This window comes from Castor canadensis, chromosome 2 (genome assembly GCF_047511655.1).
Source record: "Castor canadensis chromosome 2, mCasCan1.hap1v2, whole genome shotgun sequence".
Classification (NCBI taxonomy): Eukaryota; Metazoa; Chordata; class Mammalia; order Rodentia; family Castoridae; genus Castor; species Castor canadensis.
Window position 1 is genome coordinate 83,098,584 of NC_133387.1, and position 13,084 is coordinate 83,111,667.

Below are 13,084 nucleotides of genomic sequence, written 5' to 3' on the forward strand. Positions count from 1 at the left end.
CAACAGAAGAACTTGAGGTATATCAAAATTAGACCAACTTCCTTTCACTCACTACCAAAGAATCCTTTTAATCATAATTTGCATTTTGATGAGGGCTCCAAGTTTAGCAACTCATCAAATGTTACTTTAGAAGACTAATCTGAAACACAAAAACTAGTGATTTTTACTAAGTACACAAAGGCTGAGCAGTTTCCTGTACCACTTTTCCAAGGTAGATTTGAAGGACTTTCAGGTTCCATGGTTGGCTGAAGAGTCAACAATCATTTTCTATGATCTCTGCAACTACTGGTGTCTCAAACTCTGACCATGACATCATACCATGGTTTGGAAACTGCTTACAGTCTATTCAACTGTGCTATACAGTGTGTGTTTATACACGATCACTACAGTGCCACCATCTGAGCAAAAGGAAGCAAGATAACATTTTTAAATAAAGCGTAAGGAGCAGAATTTATCTCTTTAAACATTTGCCAAGAAGGAACTTCATATTTAAATATAATCGGCAAACTCAGTAGAAAAATTCAAATCAACAAGATCCTGTCCGGTTGGGACTAAATGAAGATGATAATTCAAGACTATTTCAATTAAAAAATTTCAAAGAGCAGAGCTTGAAAAACATACCACACCCTTACAAAGAAAGCCCACACCAAGACCAGGAGAGAAGGATTTTGTGGCCCAGCTTGTAAGAGCTGAGGAAAAGAGAAAAGTCTTTGGAAAAGCAACAGCGAGCGGCTCACTTAGATCTGAACTTCAAATAGAGAAATTCTTACCTCCCACTGTAAATGCGGCGGGATATTTCGAATCTGAAGTTTCCGAATCCTGCAGAAGTATTAAAAAAAATTTAATGAACAAACCAGGCAAAAGCAAAACATATCAACAGCCAACATGGAGGTCTAGAAACTAAAGTAAGAGTTTTATATTAACTACAACTGCACACCACTAGATGATAAGAAAATGCAGCCCAAGAAGGAAAAAGGAAGTCAGCCACAAGATGCATGTTGTGACCATTTGGAAAGCTGACATTACTGGATTGTTATGACATATTTTTCAAGCCACTAAAACTGGCAGATAAGATGTTTGAAAAACATTTCATCGGACGACTATATTTAAAGTTCAAACCTTTTTTCCTTAAATTAAGCCTCCCAGGACACAAACGAAGCCTTGGTCCAGATGTTTTCACTCTGAGATCACAGCCAAGGGGTCCATGAAGAGAATTCAGGGAATGCAGAATGAGGGGAGGGAAGGGAGAACCACTATCCCCTGACTGAAATGCAACACTTTCTTCCACTATGATGGCAATAAGCCAAAGAATACAGCACTTGTAATTTTCATATCAATAGAAGTAAGATTTTATTTTTTTGGCAATACCAGGGTTTGAACTCAGGGCTTTGAGGTTGCTAGGCAGGCACTCTATCACTTGAGCCACACCACCAGCCCAACAGTCATACTTTCATGCCACATTAAGTTGTTGTAGGTCTTTAATATCACCTGCACTCACTGCTCTGAAAGTTAGCTATGTTGCTAGAGCCTGTTACTTATGTTAAACTGCACATCACTATAATTTCTAACAGTTTGCTAACTGTATTTTGAAATAATTTGTTTCCTTGATAATCATGTTTTATGCACTTAAAAACATCCTTAGAAGAGGTTCACAGGTCTGCCAAAGTAATCCAAAGCATGGAAAACATGAAGAATCATCACCTTAGTTCAAACACTCACACACACACACACACACACACACACACACACGAAGAAAGGTAGAGAAACGACGCATCAGCTACATGAGGCTATACTATAGAAGTCAAGTACCAATCAGCCGCTTAGAAGGGAAGGAATTTATAGTCAATTATTTAAAATTATGTCTATAACCCCAGCTAGTCTGGAGGCTGATGCAGAAGAATCTTAAGTTTAAGGCCTGCCTGGGCAATACAGCAAGATCTTGTTTCAAAAAAAAAAAAAAATTAAAATTAAAATTAAACCTGGCAATTGATTTTGACATCTCAAGTAAAAAAAACTGTATTTCTTCAACCTACAATAAACTTCCCTTTCTAGGTCAAATAATGCACAATTTTAAAGTACACTGTAAAACACCAGTATAGACTAGATTCACAGACTGTATCTTTGCCTCTTTTCCCAAAAAGCAGGAAAAATTCCACAGCTGCTGCCTAGCCATCTGAGAACACCAAAGGAAACACCATGAGCCAAACTCAGATATGCTGTTTTCTAATCAAAATAGAGCAGGAGGAGGAGACACACTTAAATTATCATTGAACACAGTAAACTAAAGCAAATTCTCAGGGGACAGAATACCAAAGAAATGGTAAGAGAAAATGTCGATTTAGGAAAGAAATTCCAAACACCACCTAGTTAGAATTTGCAGATGAAATGCTAGTTTGGGATCTATTTAAAAATAACTCATGTGTTCATAATTGTTAATGACGCAAAATAGGTGCTATTTTTCTATAAAAGGTTTAAAAATATACTCTAATATGTAGATTTCACAATTGCTGTATATGACTTGAGCTAACATGAAAGTTATACTGTAAATATTTACCCTGGGTAACTAAAGAGATAAAAACTTGCTATACATATGCAAATACAAATCTATTTTAATCAAACATCTGACACACTAAGACTTGGCAGTACAATGTTAACAAACTGAGTATTCCTCACTTCTGGTAATTTGGGGGAGTGTAAATATATACTACCTAACAAAAAATTTCTCCAAAAGTCTGCATGTAAATGTACTATACAGAGTTCAGATCCATTAGCAAGTTAATCATGTTATAAAAACAAATATCCATTTCACAGGGCTTCCAAGAAATTCTTCAAATAGGATATTTTATTGTACACAAATCCCAAAACCGAAAAAAAAATATAAATACAAATAAAAATAAAAGTGATCCATTAACCCTGTTTCCCAAGGACTTTCTACCTTTCTTCAAACTGTTCATTCACCACTCACTTACTGGAATTCATTCCAGAACACTTACTTCCCTTAAGTGGTTGTCTAGTTTCCATTATCCAGTTCTCTTGTTTCACTTTAGAGAAACATCAGAATGATTTTCAGAGTTAGTGTTTTGACATCTACAGTTGTTTTTCTCCACTTATGCAGTAACTTACCATTTTACCTCTAGCTCCTCTTATCAGTACAAGAGCCAAAAGGCTCAACATGAAAAGAATCAACCAAAGGCATGAACTGTCTCACAGCATAGATACACAGCTCTGCCAGGAAGAGAACGGGAAACTGTACAGCTTGGCTGTGCTCATCAAGCTGGCTGTACACAACCAAACACTATCACTCACTTCTTTGACCAGCTTCCGCCTGACCTTTTAGAAGTAGGCTGCATTTAGGTTTGCATCTAAATATTTCAATCAAGAGAAGCCAGGTGCTGATGGCTCACACCTGTAATCCTAGTTACTCAGGAGGCAGAGATCAGCAGGATCATGGTTCGAAGCCAGTCTTGGGCAAATAGTTTGTTGAGACCCTACCTCAAAAAACCCTTCACAAAAAAAAGACTGGTGGAGTGGCTCAAGGTGGAAGCCCAGAGTTCAAACCTCAGTACCACCAACCAAACAAACAAAAAGAGTCAAGAAAATAAACACTGATTATATTGATTATAGATGTTTCTACTATATTGACTATTAAATTGTTAAATTCAACTATCAGCTAAATAAATTACTGTTTCACTTACTCAGACAACATACATGGACAGCAACAAATAGGATACACGCTGTATAGCAAAGTGAACTAAACTTTCAGTCTTCTACCCAAACAACATTCAAGTCTGGAACATAAACTTCTGTTTACCTTCCTTTCTACCAACACTTATACAAATCAAGTGGGAATCCTGCCTTCACAACTTATGGACAAAAGATAATGAGGCTCAAATTGTGATCTCATGCCACTAACACAAGTTGTAGACAGGAAGAGAAAATCCAAGTCTAACTGGACGCTTATTTCTCTCTGCCTTATTTTCCGATATAAAGAACTGTGACACAAGATCACATTCTGGACAGGTCATTTTCAAATAAAAAAGCTAAGCTGTGTAGACTCAGGGCAGTATTAGTGTGGCGTCTTCCATCAACCATTCAGTGGCACCCTTTTCTGGCTACAAACTATCATTCCAGCTGTGCCAAGCTAGGTCAATCTATGGCCACAGACAAATTCATTCAGTATTTTACATTGTGGTTATAACATAACCCTTTATATTTAATACAGTTAAGAATTTGCTCTTTAAAATATCAACCTCAATTTTAAAAAAAGGCTAATACTCCAAGCAGGTAAACACCTAGAGAAATGACCACTATCACATTCTTGCCCAGGTCACCACAAGTAACTTGGCCTATTGTTGACTTGGCAATATCTTATCAAATTCTTTAACTCAAGGATTCTCTTTCTTACATCACTTCCTTAGGTAAGGCTGTAACATGCCCAAGACTTAGCTATAGTTTGCAGATCAGGAAAACTGGAAATATGCAGAGGTCCAGGTGAAAGGGACTCACTGAACAACCTACAGTATATAGAACATGGAGACACCATAGATATATATGAAAGCATATTTAAGAGGGATGTATGCTCATTATATTATTTGCTTAAAAAAGCACAAAAATAGAGCATAAAGCATCCCATTTAAAAATGTGTGTTCCTGCTAAGGGCGTGGCTCAAGAAGTAGAATGATTGTTTAGGGAGCATGAGGCCTGAGTTCAAACCAAAAAAAATAAATAAATGTGATGGTGGTGGGGAGGGTGGCAGGATGTACTACTAGGAATTGAACCCAGGGCCTTGTGCATGGTAGACAAGTGCTCTATCACTGAGCTACATCCCCAGCCCTTAAGTCAGTCTTGAAGGACGTCAGCAGAAATGGATATGAGGGAGCAACCTCAAGATTTAAGGGCACAGTCTAGCACAGGTTAGAAATCCCCGTGAAAACAATCACATCTACTGGATTGACAAGGTACCCTCGGCACTCTAAAGGGGATGCCAAGATTCTAACGAACTGAATATAGGATGGAGTTTAAAAAAAAAAAAAAAAAAGATGTAGTTCCCTCAACTGTAACGGGATATCATCCCCAAGGGTGGCCTCAGAAGCACCTACATTAGAATCACCATGAAGGCTTGATTCAAGAGCAAGGTCCCCCATACAAACCTTCCAAATCAAAATCTCAGAGCAGGGGAATGTGGCTACTTACACATGCACACAAGCACAAGTTTAAGTTTGGTTGCCACTGAAGTCTAACGAACAGGACAAGTTCCATGAGGGCAAAAATATTCCCATCTTATTTAGTGTTGTACACTCCAGTGGTTAGTAGACTGTCTGGCTTGGAAACAGACAATTATTTAGTCACTTAACGTCACAGTTCTAAGAAGAATCTAAAGTGAATCTTCTATCACCCCCAACTTCACCAGTTCCCAGATCTCCATGGGAACGTGTTGCCTTTCAAAGCTGAGGGAAGCTCTGTGATAGAGCACATGATTAGCACAAGACCCTAGGTTCAATCCCGGCATCATCCCCCACCCCCTCAAAAAATGCACACCATATCATCTTCACCTATGTAGACAGAAGTGCCTGACAAGCCTAAGTGCATGAAGAGAAACTTAAATGAAACCCCAGGTATGGGCTGGTAGTCCAAGACAGGTTGAATACTCTGTGCACCACTATTATAACTAATGTTTGCATTCACACACTGGTCTTTTTTTTCAAGCCACTACGTTACATATATTCCAGCCAGTCTCTTTTAGGAGACTAAACATTCCTTTAAGACAGGGGTACAGTCAAAGTTCTCACACTTCCTTAGGATATATGCAAGGCAGGAAAACAGAATACTTCTTGAAAAATAACAATTTAATAGTCGGATGACTGATAATAACGGTCTGTTATGAATTTGAAAATGCTAGAACAAATGATTTTGACGTTTCCACCAGAAAGAAATGATAAATGGCTAGGGCGCTAGTATCTCATGCTTGTGATCCTAGCTACTGGGGAGGCTGACATCTGGAGCATTGTGATTCCAGTCCAGCCTGGGCAAAAGTTTGTGAAACTCCATTTCAACAGAAAATTGGTGGGTGTGGTGGCATGCATCTGTCATCCAGCAGGAAGCATAAAACATAAGGATTATGGTTCAGCCTGGCCTGATTAAAAAGCAAGACCCTATCTCCAAAATAGTAAGAGCAAAAAGAGCTAGAGGAGTAGCTCAAGCAGTAGAGCACCTGCTTAGCAAGATGAAGCCATAAGTTCAAACCCCAGTACCACAAAAAATAAATGCTTGAGATAGCTATATTGTACCTGATTTAAACATTACACAATATACACACATACAGAAACATCTAGCAGTCCATTAATATGTGATCTTTTATGATTTTTGTGTCAGTTAAAAAAATTAATTTAAAACAACAATAACTGAGCATAGTAGTACATGCCCATAATCTCAGCACTTGGAAGGCTGAGACAGGAGGACCACGAGGTTGAGTACAGCGTGAGCAACACAAGAGCCTGTTTTTAAACAAAAGAAAGAAGCCGGTGCTGCTACCTCATACCTGTAATCCAAGCTACTCAGGAGGTAGAGATCAAGAGAATCACAGTTCAAAGCCAGCACAGCAAACAATTTGAAAGATCCTATCTTGAAAAAACCCGTCACAAAAAAAGGGCTGAGGGAGTGGTTCAAGTATTAGGAGCGGTAGGCCTAGCAAGCATAAGGCCCTGAGTTCAAACCCCAATGCCACAAAAAAAAAAAAAAAGGAAGAAAAACGAAAAAGAGTTGAGCTAACATGGTACAAACTGATCTTTGATCCCTGAATAACCAAAGATTTCTGTGGCCTTCATACTGAGATTTTATCTGAAAACTATGCCTTTAAATAAAATTACCACCAGTACTTCAACTAACCACAGGAACACACACAATTGAACACCAGAGAAAATTACTATTGAAATAAAACCTTCATCAGCAGGATGACTCAAAAATGCAGGTCTTTCAAAAGCCTAACATTAAATTATACATATCTTTCTTGAAAAGTAGAGTGGCAAGCAGTAAATAAAGGACTTGATACAAAACTTTTTTTCTTTTTTTTTGCAGTGCTGGGCATGGAATCCAGGGCCTCATGCATGCTGAGCAAACACTACCCAATGAGCTACACACCCAGCTGCTGACATAAAACCTTTAGCATTCCCAAATCACATTTAAAGTTAATCATTCCCATATTTTTTCATAGTTAAGCTAATTTCATAAATACCATTACATTTCTTTTTCCAGCAAGACTCAACTTTTTTTTTTTTTTTTTGGTATGGTTTTTGAGACTGGGTCTCCATTTGTAGCCAAGGCTGGCCTGGAACTCACGATCTTTCTGCCTCCACCCTCCAACGCCTGAGCCACCACACCCAACCAAGATGACATGTTTTACCAATGATTTTTAAAAGCTGTATATCTTCAACTATGGAGCCACTGGGCACTTGAACAGAGCTAGTCCAAATTAATTGTTCTGTGAGTATAAACTATATAGATTTTGAAGACTTAGTACAAAAAAAGAATGTAAAATTTCTCAACAACTTATATTGCTTTCATGTTAAAAAATTAATATTTTAGATATGTTGGGTTGTATAAAATCTAAAAATTTCACTTGTTTGTTTTTATTTCTTAATGTCACTACTAGATTTTATATATATATATATTTATTTAACATATTTCAATTGTACAGAGCTGATCTAAAACTTAGGATGCTCAATACTCAAGGCAAAACTCATTAAATTTTATTTTTATTAAAGACACATGAAGATCGAGAAGCAGTATTTTTAATGTTTGTTATGATAGTGACATAGTTATCACTACTACTGGGCTGGAGTTATGGTTCAAGTGGTAGAATGTCTGCCTAGCAACTGCAAAGCCAGAGTTCAAACCACCAAAAAGAAAGAAAAATATGCAACATGCTTCCCTATCTGTCAATATTTTTCCCAACAATACTGCACAACTTGCATTTATGCCAATTATGACACAAACAAGAGATGCTATAGATGAAAAGTTGTATTCACCAGCAAGTAGGACTAAAGTCAGCAACATCCAACAGGAGTAATCATTTCTAGATTATTTCAGCCACAATTACAATTTAAAAATAAATTTTAAAATTTCATCAATACTGGGGGCTGGTAGAGTGGCTCAAGTGGTAGAGCACAGTCCTGGCAAGCGTGAGGTCCTTGGTTCAAACCCCAGTATCACAAAAAAATAAAAAATTTATCAATATTTGGAATGAAATTACCTCTTAAATTATAGTTTATTTGAGGACTTCTTAATGGATACATCTAATGAGTATACTTGAAATACTCTGTCATTGTTCCCTTATATTAAATGGGAGGGAAGGAAACAACTGAGATTCACTTTACAGATTAACAAAAAGTTTCAAGGGATTATTTAGTCAAGGTCAAAAAGCAAGTACATGGAAGCCAAATTCAAACTTACAGCTCTACTGTCCATGCTGCTTATGCCATTATTTTAGATATGTACTATTTGGCTTCTGCTTATCTAGATCTTCATGTTCAGTATAATCGTAACAGCACAAATCCAATCTCCTGGAGCAAATACTTTACCAGCTAATGAACATCTTCATTTTATCAAGGAGTACAAGTAGGACACATCAGCACAGAGTAGGTCATTTCAAGGAAAATAAACATCCAGCCTCAGCCACCAGCTGTGATGAGATGTGGTTCAGCCTGGACTATGAATTACACCTGTAATCCTAGCTACTCAGGAGGTAGAGATCTGAAGAACTGCAGATGCAAGGCAGCCCCAGGCAAATAGGTGAGACCCTATCTCAAAAACACCCAATAAAGAACAGGACTGTTGGAATGGCTCAAGTGGTAGAGTACCTGCCTAACAAACCTCATGCTAGCAAGCATGAGGCCCAGAGTTCAAATTCCAGTATCAAAAAAAATAAATAAAGATCCAATGCAATCAAACATGCTTCAAAAAGATCTTTTACTAGGAACTCATTTCAGGGGCCCCACATGCTTATAACTATTGTTAGACTGATAAAAATAATCTTTAAAATACAATATTAAGGGCTAAGTATGGAAGAGCACACCTGTTATTCCAGGTCTTATGAGGCTCAGGCAAAAGGATGGTTAGTCACAGTCCAGCCTGGGCTAGCACAGCAAGACCCTACCTCCAAAAAGAAACAAAAAGTGACATGTTAGAACTATGCCTATGACAGTCCTAATGTGATACTGTGTTACAATCAATGTGAGTACACGTAAAAACAAAACAAAACAAAAACACTGCCTTATGACTTCAACAAATCTCCAAGCCCAGAGGACAAAATTCTCAGAGGAAGAAACCAGGGTCTCCTTTTTCAATACTGATGTAACTAACCAAAACGTTAACCATAAGCCCAGAAGTGGGGAAGGGTGGGCACCAAGACCAAAGGGAGAAGTAAATGACTCTCCTTGGCAAGGTACTTACCACTTACCCTCAAGGGTATCCACAGCACATCTACCTCCCCTCTCCGCTTCCTCCATAAGAGATACCAAGGCTTTAAGACGGCCTTTTCCTCCCGCCAAATGTCCTAACCCTTCTGAAAGCTTTACAATTAGTGAAAGGATCATAAACTTAATCTGTAATTAACAATCTGCATAGGGTTTTAAACTTTAGTGGGCTGGACTTTAGACTTTAACACCTTGTAAAAATGTTGAAATAAGTGTTTTGGAAAAGCATAAGCTTTAAGAACATTTAAATACCCGAGCACTTTTAACAATTGCCTCAAGACTGACTTGTAGAAACAAGCACAAAATGTAAGCTATCAGAACAGACTGTCCATGGGAGAGGAAGGGCAGCACACCAAGACTCTGACACACCCTCAGCACCAGCCATCTGTCCACCTAGGTCATTTTTATTTTTACACAGACTTTGCTGCAGCTGGAGAAGGTCCTAAGTGAAAGTTTTAACTTTTCCTTAAGAAGTCCTACAGCATACACATACACTTAAATTGAGTCCACTCTGGTAATTAAAATTTGAACAGCTCTTAAATTTAACAACAAAACATCGATTACAAGCATTTGGTATTTAAAATCTCTTCTCCATAGATTTATCATTTGGGTATCACTTGTCATTTAGTCCTGTGTCTAGAAGTTTAGGTATTTAGGGACTTAGCAGGCTTTTAAATACATAAAGTAGGTAACTAAAAAGCTGGCTGGAGAATTTGACAGGAAAAGCAATAGGGAAAAATAACTTGGTTTATCTTTTGAAGAGCATATAAATTCAGAGTCGGTTGTAAGACTGAACAAATAGCATCAAAACAGCCAGCCAGACCCAACTTGCTTATAGTAACCCACATTATCTTAAAATTCCATATATTAAAAAGAGACTTGCCAGCACAGGAGGCTCACACCTATAATTCTAAGCTATTTGGGAGACTGAGATCGTAGAGAGGATCTCAGCCCAAAACCAGCCTGAGCTTTGACTCAAGGCCAGCCTGGTCAAATAGTGCAAGAGACCCCCATCTCCAGAGTAACCAGAGAAAAATGTACTGGAAGTATGACTCAAGCAGTAGAGTGTCTGCTTTGCAAGTGCAAAGCTCCAAGTTCAAATCCCACCCAGTCCCACCCAAAAAAAAAAAAGAAAGTGTAGTGTTTCAAATTTAGGCAGAATGACTCAAACGGTAGCACACCTGGCTAGCAAGTGTGAGGCCCTGAGTTCAAACCCCAGTGCACACAAATGCGCACACACACACACACACAAACCAATTAATTGAAAGCTATTTATTTTAGGTTGTTGATGTTATTTTAGTATTTGTTTTAGGTATTTTGATGTTACTTTACCAAAATATCTATTTATTCCTTTGATGAATTCAGGTTCAGGGTGGCACGTTTACATTTATATAAATCACATTAAAATTTACTATAAAACCAAGCAACTAGAATTTAACCAAACCATTTGGAAGCAAGCTAGTGAAATTTTAGTATTTTTAGTTACTTATGCTATCACAAAATTAAGAGTCACTTGGAAAAAGTTATGTATTAATACTGATACCCAAACTTAACATGACCAAAAGTCAAGTTTGTCGACTAGACCTACATATTTAAACATCGTAAGTGGTTAAGTGGTGCCTTTTTTTTGGCAGTAGTCCACCACTCCTTTTTTTGTGATGAGTTTTTTCCAGATAGGGTCTCAAGAACTATTTGTCCAGGCTGGCTTCAAACAGTGATCCTCCAGTCTTAGATACAATGCAGCATTAAATCACTACATATAATTCTAGTACAAGGTATTAGTTGACATTAAATTAATTTGGTTATGTATTTTATTTTAGCGCTATTATTTTAAACATGTCTTATAAATTCAGAATCAGTCAGATGGGTGGGCACAAAACATTTAGACATCTACCTGAAATTAAAACATCTGTAGTTCACTACTTAAAAATTAAGTACCACACATTTCATTTTGAAATAAAGTATGTTGCTAACAGTTAAACATTGAAAATAATTTCTGTAAAATCATGAACTATTTTGTTTAAGGTTGAAATAAAATCTTAAATTTTTTCAATTTTTGGTATTTCTGACAAAAAATTTACAAGTTTTCTGTAAAAACAGTAATTTAAAAAATAAACAACTGGGACAGAGGATGTAGCTCAGTGACTGAGCATTTGCCTAGCACATGTACATGAGGACCTGGGTCCTCATGAACCACAAAAAAATAAAATAAAAACAAGTAAACAGCAGTTTCAGCATCCCAAAAAAACAGTTTGAGGACAGAAAGAAAATAAAATATTAAAAATAAAAATGGGGATGGTGGAGTAGCTCAAATAGTAGAATACCACCTAGCAAGCATGAAGCCCTGAGTTCAAACCCCAGCATCACCTAAAATAAAAATAAAAACAGACTGGCAGAATAGCTCAAGCGGTAGATGTCTGCCTAGCTAGCGTGAGGCCCTAAGTTCAAACCCCAGTGCTGCCAAAAAATAAAATAGTAATAAAAATAGATTTTTAAAAAATCTTAAACACAAAAATGTTTTCTTTTAATTCTATTTTTCAGAATTAAATCTGGAATACTGAACAAGTTCCAGATAGTACAATGAACTATACACATGTTATTTAAAAGGACTACTCCTGGAGGACTGAGGGCATGGCTCAAGTGGTGGAGGGAATGCCTAGCAAGAGCAAGACCCTGAGTTCAAACCCCAGTACTGCCTCCCCCCCCAAAAAAATGGACTACTCGGATGTTTAGAGTGTTTTGTTGTTGTTTTTCGTCTCTTTGTTACTTTTGGTTAAACACTGCATAACACATTTCTTCTTCCCATTATAGCTGCAGATGGTGGTAAAACACATGCTGTAGTTTTCTGAAAATCAGAATAATCAGTCAAAATACTAATAATGAAACCTAAGATGTAATATCCTAAGATGTTTATCCTAGGGATAAACCTTTAAACAGCTTATATTGTATTTCAGCCCACAAATAAACACACTTTACTTCTAAATTTAGATTATTTAATAGTAGTAAAATTCTACATTACCATAATTTTCCCCTTCTACCTTCCAAAGTGCCTTTAAAGTGGCTTTTTAAAACTTAAAAAATGAAAGCAAAAATGGCTGGGGGGGACTTGGCTCAAGTGGTAGAGCACCTGCCTAGCAAGTCTGAGGCTCTGAGTTCAACCTCCAGTACGATTAAGAAAAAAAAAATTTTTTTTAAGAACTTTTTTTTAAAAGGGGGAGCAGTTGGAGGGAAGGGCTAAGAAAGCATAATAGTGGGTTCAGTCCACAATACTTCAAAAAAAAAAAAAAAAGAATAGAGGAGGTGAGTATGATCAAAGTACATTATGTATGTACTGAAATATCAAAATGAAACCCCTCACTTTGTACATTATTTCAAAGTGTTTTTAATAAAAAGAAAAGAAAGAGGCTTTATTGTTCTCCTTTTTAAAAATCTGCCTTCTACCGCTCAAAAACAGGCAACTGCAAAATGTCTCAGATAGTCAAAAATTAAAACCAGGTTACCCTTTTGCTTGAAAAGTAGAAATGGGGCATTCACTATGAAAAATCGAACACATACAATTTGAGCACTGCCAATCTGAAAATCCTGAACTCAAAACGCTATGAAAATCCCAAACT

The 13,084-nt window shown here is 37.1% G+C and overlaps 1 protein-coding gene across 3 annotated transcripts in view; it reads right to left on the bottom strand.

The window, feature by feature from the left end:
• Positions 1-13,084, bottom strand: part of Igf2bp3 (insulin like growth factor 2 mRNA binding protein 3) — a 111,742-nt gene that overhangs the window by 83,987 nt on the left and 14,671 nt on the right. For all 3 annotated transcript variants that reach the window (XM_074065149.1, XM_020184400.2, XM_074065150.1), the window contains exon 3: positions 771-819. In XM_074065149.1, coding sequence (XP_073921250.1) covers positions 771-819 — 49 coding nt within the window. The remainder of the gene's footprint in view (positions 1-770; positions 820-13,084) is intronic.